Source organism: Mchenga conophoros, linkage group LG1 (assembly GCF_057382185.1).
Source record: "Mchenga conophoros isolate Kocher_MC1m ecotype Shallow Benthic linkage group LG1, M_conophoros_male_GT1.1, whole genome shotgun sequence".
Taxonomy (NCBI): Eukaryota; Metazoa; Chordata; class Actinopteri; order Cichliformes; family Cichlidae; genus Mchenga; species Mchenga conophoros.
Window position 1 is genome coordinate 25,253,853 of NC_140526.1, and position 16,796 is coordinate 25,270,648.

Consider the following 16,796-nt stretch of genomic DNA (forward strand, 5'->3'; position numbering starts at 1 on the left):
GCTTTATGTATCTGATTGACCACTTACATCCATTTTACCTTGTATGTGCATCTCCACTGACGTTCTCCTCTCAAATTGACTGCTAACCAATCTGCCCCTTTTTTGCATCACACTGGTTTGTACTGATGGATTCTCTGCTGCACTAACTGTGCATTACAACCGTGTAAAATAAAATACTGGCAGCCGCCAGTGCTACCCTTAGCCTCCTAGTAGATCCACCTGTGATATAAATGTGAAAATTCAAGGTGAATGTTGGAAAATCAGCCTGAGATTCAAACTCATGTAAGATTTTTAGTAGATTTTGAGTATTTGTTGAATTTCGAAATCCTGCGTTGATTTTCAGAAAACTCGACCTCCGACCTTGACCTTGAGGCCTCGAGGACACCACTGGTCTAAGATTTTTAGTTGATGCACGTATGGTGTCATTTGGAAATCCTCTGCCACCCTATTCTCGGGTTATTGTATTCAAAATCTTGGATGTCCACGCCACCCGCAATTCCCCACAAACCTCTTGCAGCTGAGGGGTAAAAAAAAACAAAAAACAAAAAAATCCCCATGAAATCCCTGCTTTGAAGAAAAGGGAGGAGTAAGGGTCTAAATCAAAATCTATATCTGGAGACTTGTATTCAAGTCTGGACACTTTGGAGACCTTTTGGTTTTCTGTCGCTGTTTGGATAGATTTGAGAATGTCATCGTTTGGGTTAAAATAAACTCTCTAGAAGCTTCTCTACTGTCATGAATAACTGAAATCCAACCTCATCTAACATATGATTTGTATTACCAAGTTTAAAAAAAAACAGGTTGCAGCCATGATATGTGCTAACTGTATTTTCAAGGCGTTTAAAGCTTCTGCAGTCAGAAAGCTGGTTTAGATGATCTGAATGGCTGTTCAGTCTCCTGCCATTGTTAGTTTTTATACACATCGTGTTTTGCTGCAATCACTATTTGAACAACAATGTTAGCATTTCTATTTTTCAAGATCTTTTCAGTAGTAAATCTCAGTGAAAAAAGTCTGAATATTGTCTGTACTGTAGCTACTGAAATCTCTACATACAGGAAAGCAGTAAGAAGAAAGCGTAAGGACTGATATGTTATTATTTTTAACTGATATGAAGCAATAATAAAGCACTTCCATTGAGAATTAGTCTGACTCAGTATAACTTTTACTAAATGTGTCGGTGCAGGGTCTTTTCTTCTTGTTTTTTTGTTCATTTACTTATATCTTGAATTCATTGAAACAAAGCCGGATAAAAATCTAAAAACAGGACTGATGTAGATGGTACCCATCGTGACTACACACGAATAGGCAGGGGTCAGCATTTACCCTGCTGCATCAGCACAGAATCTGTATTTTTATTTTGTCTGCATGTGCCGGAGGCTGTGCTGGCACACACCACGAAGACTTGGCGAACAGAGCGTGTGCAGAAGGGCAAATGTTGTATTTAAACACGAGTAGGTTTTAACTACAAAAATCAGACTGTCAAGGGCTCTCCTTTCCACATAAAACTGCTTATTGAACAGCCATCACAGTCAACCAGACAATTGTGGAACATCCAGAATTAGCCAATTTAAAATTGACTTTAGGAAGCAAAAGTAAAGGGGAAACTGGCAGCACAATTTCAAAGCTGGAACGCGGCGGTGTTTGGGCCAAAGCGGCGTTGCCAAGTTTGTCCTGAATTACTGGAGACTGATGTCTCCAAGAGGCTGATCAAGAGGCGTCTTTTGCTTTCTGTATTACTTCTGCTTTATCTGTTCAAACATGTACATTTTTGGAGAAAGTCACAAACGCACTTTCCCTCTGCATCCTTCCACGTTTGCAATCAGACTTTAGTTTATGGTCCGCTTAGCCAAACGAGCAAACTAATTAATGTCACGAAAATTCTTGCTGATCACGATAACAGCATTTGTTTTCACACTTTAGTGGAAGACTTTTTGCTTTACAGTGAAAATGATATTATTAGCAGCAAACACAAAAAGGCGTCTGTGTTTAACTCTGTTTAATTAACAGAAAAACTTTTATTGTCAGGCATTTATCTGGATATTCATACTCTATTCATACTCCCTGGGACTCGGTGCCATCTGTGATTTGCTAACATTTGTGTGCTGTGTAGTCAGCGTCGATATTCTTGAAACACCTGAGCGAGTAAAGGAAGCTTTGTTCCAAGAAACACGTTTGTGGGCAGAGTTGTCTGAACATTTTATTGCACAAATTATGTTCATCAGATTCACGCTGACCCGCAGATCTAAAGTAGGCTGTGATGTGTCAACACGTTTTTCAGCAGTCTGTCTCATACAGGTCACGCAGTAGATGCATATTTTAAAGTATCCCAGATGTTTACACATGAGGCGAGCTGCTTACATTTTATTTGCACCATAAACTTGCAAACATGGCCCAATATGTGTTTTTACATTTATGTTCATACTGAGGGGGAGACAAAACTTTAAAACACATTTTAAGAGAAGCCATCCAATAGCTCTCAAAGCATTTCATTCAAAACTGTGAACTGCACACCTCAATGCCTCTTTGTGACAGCTGATGAGAGAGCAGTGGATACCGCTTGTGCATGCTAAAAAAAAATCGTTTTACGAGGATGCTGCAATGGTGCCTAACTCTGTACGCAAAACTAATCTCAAAATGTATTTTTTAAGCTTCAGACTAGAGATGTCAAATTCATTTCATATGAAGAGGTCTAAGGAGCTTGGAAAGAAAAGCCTCTGGACTTCTTTAAGTTGCTTGAAGATGTTTCAACTCTCATCCAAGAAGCTTCTTCAGTTCTAGGGTCAAATGAGGAAGAGTCCCAGATTTAAGCTCTATTTCAGTGTCCCCCCAAGAGGGACATGGACCCCCTATTGATCCTCTACCTAATTACACGAGCCAAGGTGTGAAAATGGCTGTAGGTCACAATCAGCCAAGGTTTCGGGTTAACCCACTGTGAAACTAGCCCCATCCTATCGTGTGATTTACTGAGGTCAAAAGGCCCAGGATGTGGCTGGGCGTTAAGGCGTCTGGGAAGGGATCTCAAAACTGGATTATAGATGGCAGACAGTTGGTGTCGTAAACCATCGCCTCTGTTCAAAGATGGTCGTTCACAGTGGACATAGATGGTTTCTTTCATATCAAGATCCACATACAGCCCACTTTGATCTTAAGTGGGCCAGACAACTGACACTCCCCTTTCAAATGTGCAGTTTAATTCCCCTGTTGAACTGCACATTTAATCTCTGAGATAGTTTAATTGTCCTAGATTTTCCATGTGATATAGAAACTCTGCTACGGTAAAAGAAAGAAATCTGTCAGCGTGACTCTTTGGGCTTCAATTTTAAAAAAATGTGTAAAATTACAGAAAAAAAAAAATCACATAGCTCATTGCCCAGAACGTCCTGTAATTATAAACAGAAAGTTTCTGTAAATTCACAGGAAATGTCCATTTTTTGGACCCCTTGTAAAAAAACAAAACAAACAAAAAACAGAAGCTTATATTGTCATAGAGAGAGCAGGAACTTTTCTGTTATTTAATAGTTTCTGTTTTTTTAATTACTGTGCTATAGTATGAATGCCCAAATTATTTACGCTCCCTGTCATATTTTCCAAAGGCAGATTGGAGTCTGTGCCAGGCTGCTTCTGTTCCCTGGACCTTATGTTTGACACCCTCGCTTTGGACATTATTTTGTGTACAGCATCACTGCATGTTGCAAAGTTGCTTTGGAATAAAATTGATCAAAGTTCACGCTAATTTTATTGAGTAAGTTCTGTAAATGTATTTATTTCAGTAATTTAACAACTGGCTTTGTTTAAAAACAGCCAGCAGCCACCAAGTCTGTGTTATATGTCTTTTAATTTAGTTTATTCCAAATACTAGCACGTTAGATATTCAAATATAATTGAAATAACTAACTTTTCACAGAACTCTTATTTTTATTGTTCCAGGGATTTTGTCTGAAATGTAAGATCGTACAAAGACAGATTATTATTCAAAAACAACAGAAAAAAAACTGTGACTCTGAAATGACACCTCACATTGTTTGCAGTTCCTGAAAATCAGATGTACCTCAGTAAGTTTCTTCACACGCCAAAGATTTGATTCTTAGATGAGAGAGTAATGTGATAATGAGCTACATGTCAGTGTTGTGCCCAAGTGTCACTTTTTATCACTGTTTGTGATGCCACAAATGAGCCCCAGATCGAGGGAGATTATCAGTGGTCTTGTATGTCTTCCATTTTCTGATGATTGCTCCCACAGTTGATTTTTTCACACCAAGCTGCTTGCCTATTGTAGATTCACTCTTCCCAGTCTGGTGCAGGTCTACAATACTTTTCCTGGTGTCCTTCGAAAGCTCTTTGGTCTTGGCCATGGCGGAGTTTGGAGTCTGACTGTTTGGGGCTGTGGACAGGTGTCTTTTATACAGATGATGAGTTCAAACAGGAGCCATTCATACAGGTAACGAGTGGGGGACAGAAAAGCTTCTTACAGAAGACGTTACAGGTCTGTGAGAGCCAGAGATTTTCCTTGTTTGAGGTGACCAAATACTTATTTTCCACCCTAATTTACGAATAAATTCTTTACAAATCCTACCATGTGAATTCATGGATTTTTTTTTCACATTCTGTCTCTCACAGTTGAAGTGTACCTCTGGTGCAAATTACTGACCTCTGTCATCATTTTAAGTGGGGGAACTTGCACAATCGGTGGCTGACTAAATACTTTTTTGCCCCACTGTATGTGCATTATCAGCAGTTATCAGCTGGTGCACTGCAGTTGTTAGGGTTCACTTGACTTTCGGGCGGGCCTGAACTACAGTTATGGTCAGTTTATAAACTGCCAAATATAAAGTACTCTAGGCAGTATGGGTCTGTTCTGGGCCCACCTCTCCTTATGTATGTAAATTGGGGGTAAAACCTGAGGACAGCAGTGAAGACCCCCTTAAACAACACCCAGCACTTTCACAAGGTTGCATGGAAGGCCAGGGGAAACGTGAGCAGCAGACCTCCAAATGGCATTGCAAAAAGCCTGTTTGAGCAACGTGACATGCTGTAAGACCAACTGACTTCACACAGATTTCCTGCTCTGGGGTAACATAACAGTGATGTAACATGTAGGTATATATGTGCATGCAGTAGAAGCTAAAACTGGAAAAGATGGCAACTCACTGGCTTAATTAGGGAAGCTGCCAACGACTACATTACCAGTCAATTAAAAGTCAGTAAGACTGTAAAAACAATCAAAATTAAACGTAAACTAACGAATTAGATCTGCATGTAGGAGTCATCTGAAGCAGCTAAACAGCAAATCCTCAAATATACTCATATTTGAAATGTTGCTGAAAATATTTGGCTTTCTGCACAGTGGAAAAAAAATTGCAGACATAGCTGTTTGTATCGATCAAAGTGCTGCAGAACCCCATGGCTACCACCAGTTCTGCTTTCACTTTTGCCTCTTTACAATGAGAGATGGATGCTGCCCGGTATATTGATTTCAAAAGGTGATCTAATCCCTTAATTAGAGATCCCTTAAGGTCTATTTAGGCTTTCTTACTATCTATTCATTTTCTTCCACTTATCCAATTCAGGATCGCAGGGAGGGGGCTGGAACGTAACACACAGAGAGACAAACAGCACTCACATTCACACCTATGGGCAAGTTAGAATCACCAGTTAACCTCACTAACTGCATGTCTTTGGGTACAACATGCAAACTCCACACAGATGTTGGCTTCGAACCCAGGACCTTCTCACTACGAGGCAACACTGACCATCGTGCTGCCTCGGTGTCAAACTACATGTATGCCATTTTTTTTATGCACTGCACAGAGAGCCAAAAATTTCTGCAACATTTCAAACATGAACATATTTGAAGATTAAATGTGCTTAGCTCAAATGACTCCTACATGCAGATCTGTTAGAGTGTGCTTAATTCTGGCTATTTTTAAGACTCTTTCTGACTTTTAATTGACTTTTAATGGAGTCAAATGACCAAAACAATTTACTGCCAAAAATGACTGCAGATTTAAGCGGTGTGTTTTTGCAAAGACAAAAGTACAGCGTGGTTCTTGCAACTGTCGCCAATGTTTCTGTTTATTGTGTTGTTGTTCCGTTTGATAATCGTTTCCTTATGAATGCTTCTCATCCTTAGGTCTCTCTTGTAAAACAGACACCCGAGAGAGAATCTTAATGAGACTGGCTGATGAAATAAAGATTTCATAAAACAAATGTGCCACCGTTAGACACAAATCTTTAGCCATATGTCATGAAGTTGATGATATTACTGAAGATCAATCTTGCAAACTGACAGAGATACAGAGGATTCAATGAGCAAAACGCTGATCATCGTTTGGTTTTTAATTCTGGCTGAGTCAAAGACAGCAGACTGACAAAAAAAAACCCAAAAAAGTGTGCTAAAATAGCCGAGTGTGCTACATATAGGATTTCAAGTTACATTAACTCCGGGGATTATGAATGACTGCATAATATAGGCTCAGCCGCTGATCATCCGTTTCATACTTACTTGGCAGCAGAAAAACAATTTCTGAGTCTTTCTCCATTAAATAAAACATTCACAGAACCACAAGGTAAGAAGCACATTTAAGATGCCAGCAGCAAAAAGGCACACACCAAAAGATAAATACATAGTGAATGTCAACGAGGCAGATCAGGGACTCTCAAATGGTTATGATATAGATTTATGTGTTCTGACATCCCACAGATGGTGTGAATTAGTCAGAGAGGGGGTGCCAGCATGAGGTCAAGAGAGATGACCTGGCCTTCAGCCTGCCACTTGGGAAACCAAAGCAACAGACATGTGAAGCTGCCACTGCTGCAGTGGAACAACCCAAAGGGAAGCTATGGCAGCTGTTATTGGAGCTGCAGAAGAGAGTGCTCCCGTAAACTGTTCTAATCTCATCATCGTCAGAGGTAAACAGCACTGAAAGGAGCCACAGCAGCACAAACGTGCATAAAAGCAGAGGGGGTGATAGAAAAGCTACATTGATTTTGACAAAGAGCAGAAAAAGAATTGTGTAAATATAAGGACACACAAAGCGGATCAAATGGGTTTCTAAACGTGTAATGATTGATTTTTTTTCCCATTCATTGCCTAGAAATGATTTTGCATTTGAGAATAGTTTTCAATAAGCCAGTGCTTACCGGTAATATGAAGGATGATATAAATGAATTAATTTGTTGAGAATCAAAGGTTGAGGCCTTCAGCTTTACGAGCAGCTAACAAAGGACGCCTACCGTAATGTCTCATAAAGGTGCCGAGAAGCACAGAGAATTACCAGATTGCCTCAGGAGGCAGTTCCCATATGTCTGACAGAACGAGGGGTGGGGATGTCGACTTTAAAGGAAGGGAGAGACCCGTTTAATGATGAAATCATAAAATCCTGTGTAAATATGTACAAAGCATTGGCGGCTCTTACCTGATTGATGTGCTTGAGCTTGTCAATGATCTGATTTATGACGGGGTCAGCTCCTTTCACTTTGACTTCGGGGTTGGCGATCTGAGCTTTGATTCCGTTTCCGACCACACGGAGAGTGTAGCTGTGAACACAAGAACAGAGGACAGAGGGTCTGTAAATATATTCAGATATCTTCCAGTCATTTTAAATAATACCAGTGAGGTACATTTCACAGATAATTCATATAATATAGTTTTTATAGCACTTTTTTTTAACCTGTGCAGCGTTTACATGTCTTGCATAATGTCCAACATATTGAAACAATTTCACACATTTTCATCAGCTGGTTTACAGACAGAACCACATCTCACAAGAAACATGCAGCTCAAAAAAAGGTCTCAAATACTTTGGAGTCAGACCTGTTACAGATCGTCAACTTTTCTTTAATATCAGGTGTGTTTCCAGAATCACTAAAAACTGCTGTAATTAAACCTATACTGAAAAAGGACAATCTTGACAAGACACAAATGAACAACTACAGGCCGATCTCAAATCTCCCATTTTTAAGTAAGATCATTGAAAAAGCAGTTTCTCAACAGCTCAATTACTTCTTAAAACAGAATAACTGCTATGATGCCTTCCAGTCAGGTTTTAGACAGAACCACAGCACTGAAACCGCTCTGACCAAAGTGTTTAATGACATATGTCTGAATACAGACAGTAGAAAAATATCATTCTTAGTCTTACTGGATCTCAGTGCAGCATTTGATACAGTTGACCACAACATATTACTCAAACGACTGGAGAACTGGACAGGTCTTTCAGGAACTGTACTAAACCGGTTCAAAACATACTTAGAAAACAGGAAATACTTTGAATCAATAGGTAACTTCACATCTGAGCAGACAAGTATCACATGTGGAGTTCCCCAAGGTTCCATCTTGGGACCCTTTCTGTTTAACATTTACATGCTCCCACTGGCACAGATTATAAAGAACAACAAAATAAACTATCACAGCTATGCAGATGACACACAAATATATATCACAATGTCACCAGGAGACCGAGGCCCTGTACAGGCTCTTGGTAAATGCATTGAGGAAATTAATGACTGGTTGTGCCACAATTTTCTCCAGCTAAACAAAAACAAAACTGAAGTAATAGTCTTTGGCGCCAAAGAAAAATGATTACAGGTCACCAGAGAACTTCAATCTATACATCTAAAAACCACAAACCAGGCGAGAAATTTGGGTGTAGTGATGGATGCAGACCTAAACTTAGAAAAACACATTAAGACAATAACAAAATCAGCTTACTATCACCTCAAGAATATATCAAGGATAAAAGATCTGATGTCTCAACAGCACCTGGAAAAACTAGTCCATGCATTCATCTTTAGTAGGCTTGATTACTGTAACAGCATCTTTACAGGTCTACCTAAAAAATCAGTCAGACAACTACAGCTCATTCAGAACTCTGCTGCTCGAATCCTCACTAAGACCAAAAAAGTGGACCACATCAGTCCAGCTCTGAGGTCTATACACTGGCTGCCTGTCCGTCAGAGGATAGACTTTAAAGTTCTGATGCTGGTCTATAAAGCTCTGAATGGTTTGGGACCAAAATACATCAGTGACCTCCTGACCCAGTATGAACCTTCCAGATCCCTCAGGTCATCTGGATCCGGTCTTTTATCAGTTCGCAGAGTCAGAACCAGACACGGAGAAGCTGCATTCAGCTTTTATGCTCCTTATATCTGGAACAAACTCCCAGAAAGCCTCAGATCAGCTGAAATACTCAGTTTATTTAAATCCAGGTTGAAGACTCACCTGTTCTCAGCTGCATTTGAATAAAGCACCAAATCCACACTTTTAAGCTTAAATTTCAAAACTTACATTTAACCACTGATTTTATCTACTGTTCTGATTTTATCTGTTTTGATTTTATCAAACACGTTCTCACTCCCAAAGCGTAACATTTTACGCTAGGTGACAAATCGTCAACATATTACGTTTTCGGCTACCCACCATGTTCCTAAATGACGACCTCGGAAAAAAGAGGAAATATGAGAACCGTCTGGACTCCATCTACACATGTTCGCTCTTTTTCATCAAATCGCTTATGGTTAGGGCTAGGGATAAGGTTAGGTTTAGGGCTGGAATACAGGGCTGGAATACAGGGCTGGAACGCCTATTACCGCGGGAGCGTCATTGCACTGGATTCCAGCCATAACCCGCCGCGTACCATAAGAACGCCGAAGGTCTCCTTTCGCATTCCTCAGGAACGCCGCGGGACGTGACAAAACATCGACATGTTATGCCTCGGGAGTGAGAACGGGCTGGATTTTATATACTGTTTTGTTTGTTTGTTTGTTAATTAGTTAGTTAGTTTGTTTGCTTGTTTTAATCAATTTTAAATCATGCTTTTTATTTGTTTTTGTTTCTAATGTCTCTGTAAAGCACTTTGAATCACCTTGTTGTTGAATTGTGCTATACCTTGCCTCATAATGACATCTGATGAGCTGCAGTGTTATGTAAAAGTCTTGAGCCACCTCTCATTTCTTTATATTTTGTTTTCTTTGATTTTTTTTAAGTGGTTGTGAGAACTAGTTCTAGGAAAAATCTATTTTATTTTGTGTCTTTGGGCACTTTGTTATTAGCATATAATTTCTTCCTGTCTCTTTAGTGTATCTACAAAAATGCCAAAGATGACACAGTTTGAATAAAACAGTGTTTTTTGCAAGAAAATATCAGTTTTCAGCTGTTAGCTGAAACTTGAAAACTTGGCTGAAAATCCCAGCATGGTGTCCTTAAAAAAGCTCGACAAGTGGAGAGCAAAAGAAGAGGCAATCCTTAAAAAAAAAATCTATCTACAGCAGACGAGCAATATCTAAAAGTCATGTTTCTAAGGAATAAAACAAAATCCAGCAAAGACCTCACACAGGGCCTGGGAGATGATCCTTCAGCTGATCCATCTACTGTTCACTGAAGCCTCATCAGAAATGGTCTCAGTGGAAGGATGGCTGTTCCTTCTTAAGGAAGGGAAACAGGCAGAAAAGGCTGAGGTGTGCCAAATTACACAAGAACTGACCTGAAAATCAGTGACTACAGGTAAATGGTAAATGGCCTGCATTTGTATAGCGCTTTTCTAGTCCATAGGACCCCAAAGCGCTTTACACTACATTCAGTCATTCACACACTGGTGATAGCAAGCTACATTGTAGCCACAGCTGCCCTGGGGCGCACTGACAGAGGCGAGGCTGCCGGACACAGGCGCCACCAGGCCCTCTGACCACCACCAGTAGGCAAACATGGGGTTAGTATCTTGCCCAAGGATATTTGGCTTGCAGCCAGGATGCAGCCTGGGATCGAACCACCGACCTTCTGATTAGGGGCTGACCTGCTCTGCCACCTGAGCTACAGCCACCCACTAAGTCTGATGGAGTAATGAATCCACATTTGAAATGTTTGGTTTAAATCGTCATCAATATGTACAGAGGAGGAGAGGACACTGTGAGTGTATAAAACCTGGTTTGGAGCTGCATTTCAGCCAGTGGTGTTGGGAATATTGTCAAAAATGATTATGAACACAGAAAAGTACCATTAGACTGTGATCCACCATGAAATACCATCTGGAAAGCGTCTGATTAGCAACAGCTTCATTGTTAAGCATCAACACTCATTGATTGGCCTCTCAGATGAGATGCTAACATTTTTGAAGCAGGGTGGGATCATCTTGACAAAGAACAGAACAAAAGGCAGCCAACATCCAAATAAGTGCTTTAAATGTCCTTCAAGAAGCCTGGAGAACTATTCCTGAAGACTACTTGATGAAATTACAAGAAAGCTTACCTAAGAGAGTTCAGGCTGTGTTGAAGAATAAATGTGGTCACACCAAATACTGACTTTCCAGCTTGTTAGAATTGAACAAACTCTGTTTTTTTTTCTTATTTACTGTATTTCCATGCACATTTCAATTAATATCTGCACCAACTTCCCATTTTCCCAGCAAAATATGAAGAAATGAGCTCAAAAGACTGCCTAGTTTTAACAGTTACTGCAGCAGAGAAAATAAATCTACAGCATAGAATACAGAGACTAATCAAATAAGACAAGAAAAAACTTTACATTCTATTTATCTTCATAAGTAGTTGGGAAATATACCTTATTGACTTATAAAATGCAATAAAATGTAGTAATAAAAAGTCAATAATATATCAGGGAATTTTCTCCATCACGTATTTTCACGTTCAATTTAAGCACATTTTACAGTTCTACTAGCAAACACAAGTGTTGCTTTATAGTGACAGAGCTGAATGAAAATTCATATGAAAACCACCTTATATGAAAACATATAACCTTAACACAATATTACAATGTGTGAACATTGTAATATTGGTACTTAAAGTTTAATTAAATAAAGTATCAAAAAGTACTGTCAGCAGTAACAGCAGAAACTTTCACACTGGAAGAAAATTCTAATATCATCGTGTCTTCTAATGGCAAGTAATACTAAACAATGATAAATATTCTGAATTCACACTAAGGTGACAGTAGAATTACTTTGCAGCCATACCCTGAGGTTAAAGAGGGATTTGTGGTATGGAAGAAAACATCATTCACTGCACATTTGTGCAGATGCTCATATGTATCTAAGCGGCTATCGCATTTATGGTTTATGAAAACTATAGCCTGTATGAATCCTCATAGAAATGAAACGAATATGTAGCAATATAGCTGTTCAGCATACAACATCGGCCCTTGTTTTAAAGCCGTTCATTGTTGTCATAGCTTGGTAATAGGCTTCAGTTTACCTCAAGGACTCCTCATTCTTTAGCCTGACTGCAGTCTGTCAGCTGTAATGCTTCTGACTGGACACAATTCACTCACATCTCAATTTACAGTGTATCATTCAGTCAAACTGGTAGATCAAGGTAAAGTCAGTCATTGCTGAACAATTGCTGAGCTCTTTGAGCTTGTCATCCGACACAGAATGAGGTGCCGACCCGGGCGATCGCTTTGAACTTCAGTGCTCGAGAGTTAAAAATAAAACAGAAGACGCAAGCATGCTGCTGAGGTGGCGGCAAACTCCAGCTGAGTGTGATCATCAAGAAACCCAAGGTCACAAAAAAATACTCTTTTTTTAAAAGAAAAAAGGCCTTAGTTATTTAAATGCAAAGGTGACGACACAATTCAAATTTAGTCAAGAAGCAATTTTAAGATTAATTACCTGCAAATCAGAGCCTCTAAATGTAATTAGTTTGAGAAGAAATGCTGGCCAATCCATGCCCCTTCTTTACTTTTAATCAGCAGTTACACTGTTATCATTCTAATTACATTATCAACATATTTTTTTGTTTCTGCATTCTTTCTTGTCTTCACGTAGTCTCTCTGCTGTCTGTCTTCTGACAGCAGCTTACAAAGAAATGTCAAAGTCAACATTTAAAATATGTGGACAATAGAGCTATTAAAACATCCAAATAACAAAATGAACCTCAAAGATTCTCCATCATGCATTCGTCATGTCATTAATCTCTTAAAAATAAATTATAATATCAAAAGTTAGAAGAATCATATTGTTCCTCATGCAAAGGATGACGTGATATAAATAAAGGGGATTTTGGTAGGGCGGTCATTGTCAGCACTCCTTGCACACCATGTAATTACCGATGCATAAATAAGCTATCAGGCAAACAGTCTAATCGGGAGGCGAGCAGTGTTTGACACGAACTCATCAGCAAACACCTTTTGCACGTGGATAAAATTGATTCCTTTTAAAACAGCTCTTCCAGCTTTTGTTGTCTGCGTGCTCACAATTTTTACTATGAACCACAACAAAAATTGATTTTTGCTCCGGGTACTTAACATCATCTTTTGAAAAACAAAAAAAACGTCATTCAGAAGCACACGGCTGTTTTACAATAATGGGATCCAGCACTTTGAGACCTTTGGTTTTTTTTTACCAAATGGCTTTAAAAGCAAAAAATAAATAAATACATCTAAATTGTTGTGTTAAATTTACTCCTGCAAAATTCAATGTCTATAACCAGCAGCGCACTCCTCTGTAGGCAGCCTGAGACAGCACAGACACCTCGCTGGAGTTCACATGTGATGTTGGTGTCTTTGTAGGAGCTGCTGTGATAAATCCACGCGAGGGCTACGCAGACGCTTCTGTGTCCATCAGCCATCGGCGGCATTACAAAAAAAAACTTCAACAGCATCAAAAATGCAACAGTGACAAAAGTAAAGGAGGTCATGTAACCATGTAGGAAGTAAACTAACAATTTACTAAAAGTTTCCACTTTGGTTTTAAAGTTTGTTTGGGTTTTTATTTATTAGTTAGACTTCTTAACGCTATTTAATATATCACATTTTCAAATTTGTATTGCATGTTGACACACTCCTCTCCATTCATCCATCCAGCTCTTCCACTAGGAGCCAGTACGAGCTGTCATGGGCCAAAACTATTTTATGTATCCGTCTACTGTATATCCAATAACTGCAGTGCTGTGTTAGCTCAGCGCTGTATGCATTGGCTGGAGCTTCATGCTTTGGGACTATAGCTGCAGCTGAATCTTGTACACTATAACTTTGATCCACCTGCTTCCAGCTTTGTTTAATCCCTGGACACACCTGCAGAGATTGAAATTGTGTGTAGGAAGTGGAAAGAACAAAAGTCCTTGTTGGGTCTGCCCTACCGTGAAAGGTCCACAGGAAAAGTAAAAAAAAATAAAGTCAGTATTAAAGAAAGATTACTAGGTCCACGTGCACTTGTAGCCTTTGATAATCTCATAAAATCCCCCTTCATTACCTATAATACTGTCTTTTTCCCTCTTTCTGATTGGCTGCATATTGAAGAGATTACATCAGAGCCATCTGTGCTCACGTCCATCCAATGAAAATGTGACAGCTACATTTCTGCATGAGAAAACATGAAGGTGAAATCTGCATACATCCTTGAATTGGGATGTAGTTAAATATGGATTCTAATATAAAATGGATGTCCATACATACCCACACACATACTCACAGAGTCAACTCATCTAGCATTCACTAAGAAATGTATTTCATTATGCCACTGGGATCCATAACCTGAAACGCATGCAATCTCTTGTAACACGCTGCACGGCTGGCAATGCAACACTAAGGCTCTCGGGAGGTTGCAACACCAGAATATAAGAGGTGAGCTCCTTAAAAAGTGTCAGAGATAAAAACATTGATCATAGCCATCATATATTCTTCAGGGTGAGTAAAAAAAAAAAAAAAAAAAAGCACACCGTAGCACCAAACACAACCTGCAGGAGGATATCAAACAGTTGAGCGATTGCCTGTGTCTCTGTAGACCAGCAGCAGGATCCTATAATCCATATCACTCTCCCCAAAGGGACGCTTGGTTTGCATCTCATCTCTGCTCGCCCTGCTGTTCAGGGTTAGATTGAAAATTTCAATCATTCTATTCGTGGTTCCCATTCCTGTCCCATTCAACTACACTGTACTGTAGGTGCAACACATTCACATCCAGAACAAAGCAATCTCAGGCCTCTTTTGCTTTGTTCCTTGACTTCAGGACAGAGTAGGATAGGTACGTCAAAGTAATTTACTCTGATCACAGCACAGGAGGAGCATGACTCTTCTGCAGACATCAGCAGCACAGTGCACTACAATACCGGGGCCTTGCATAAAACAGATAAAAGCCACCGTGTGTGATTTGATGCGTTCCTTTTGTGCAATCCATGTCCCATATTTTGGTCCTTTTTGTCCTTTGATTAAGGCTGTGATAAAAAACTGGACGAGAATTTGGCTGAATGTAGCCATCTTATTTTAAAGAACATGCCTTTTTTTCTAAGGGGATATTTCTTCCCACAGCTTAATGAAGATTCGGTGAAGAAAACATTACTGGTTACTTTAGGACTAATGCATTGCTAAAAACTATTTGCATTTACTATATTAAAAATGCAGGTCGCAGGGACCTTTCAATGAAACTCTTCAAATCTATATCTTACGTTAAGACTAATTTAATGCCTTCACTTTGGCATGGAAGGAGATTTTGCAGGAAGCTTTAAAAAAACTTCAATGATGTTTACTGGAAATAAGTTCAGGCAATATACTTGGCCGGGTCATAGCTGTAATATTCTTCTCCTTCCAGGCTTCTCAAGACTGGGAGACATAACCAAAAGGCATCTCTATAAATGTCATCTGCAATCACCTTTTGCGCTCATGAAGCCCCAGATCATCGTATTACCAGATTTATCCGTCACTGCTGGAAGTTTACACTCAGTATAGTAGACCTGAGGACCTGAATTCCAAACATCCTGGATTCAAATTAATCTTGATGAAAATGTATCAATTTTTTTTTAACTTTAATCTTGCTTTTTTGTTAAGTGCAAATAGTTGTTTTCTTCTTGAACACATGTATAAGGCTGAGAGGTACTGAAACTTTAAAAAAAAAAAGGTGTGGCACAAACCAGAAATGTAAATCTAAAGAATTGTTCTTTAGCGCTGCAGCTAAGGATGGGAATCAAGAACCCAGGAGTTCAATTCCCTGGAATTTTTTAGTCCGCCTGCCTGTCGATCCCGATTATTGGTTCTATTTGAGCGTGTGCTACAATCATCTGATTTCAGTTCATGTGTTGGAGGAGGAAAATAGCAGCACAGTCTACAGCGTGGATATGGACTTTACTTTTATTGCACAAAAGGACGAGAGTGCGATAGTAAAGCGGTGGTGAAGACAAAAACGACTGCATCGTGCTGCTAACCCAACTTCGGCTCTTCGCAAGCACCTGCACAGACAACATGCTAACGCTAAGCTAGCCATAAACCCAGAGTGATGTTAAAGCAGAGTAAATGTCGACCCCAGCCCAGCAGCCAAACCCTGAACTTTAACAGGTAACAAACTGATGAGCAGTCAGGCTGGAGCCTCTGTTTCCACCTATTTTAAAGCCGTTAAAGCCTCTGTGTGGGTTTTCATCTTTGCTTTGTGCCGTCGGCTTTGTGTTCATACCTAAATCCAAAGAAAAAGATCATATGTGTGTCCTCATTAGGATAGGATTTGTGTTGTGTGTGGGACTGTAGGCTTTATACTGTCAACTGATAATTATAAGACCACGGGTTTCAGGTCATTTTGCAGAGACATGCAAAAATAATGTAACATGTATAATAGCAAATTACTTTCTCCTTGGAGTAATTAAGTAACATACTGCATTAATTACATTAAGTACTTAATACATTAAGTATGCTTTAAAGAGAAGCGTTCTGTGTAATAAATGCATTCTTGAGTAACAACCCCAACACTGATCACAACAAAGGGGGGAAATGCCTCCAACATGCACAAAAACATTTGACCACACAGCACGCAATTAATCTGCACAAATGTAATGCCTTTGATATGCTGCTTAGAGATGGTGG

The 16,796-nt window shown here is 39.5% G+C and overlaps 1 protein-coding gene across 1 annotated transcript in view; it reads right to left on the reverse strand.

Moving 5' to 3' along the window:
• Positions 1–16,796, reverse strand: part of gpc5a (glypican 5a) — a 144,918-nt gene that overhangs the window by 66,029 nt on the left and 62,093 nt on the right. Inside the window, exon 7 of the mRNA XM_085271583.1 lies at positions 7,417–7,537. Within this exon, the coding sequence (XP_085127709.1) occupies positions 7,417–7,537 (121 nt within the window). The remainder of the gene's footprint in view (positions 1–7,416; positions 7,538–16,796) is intronic.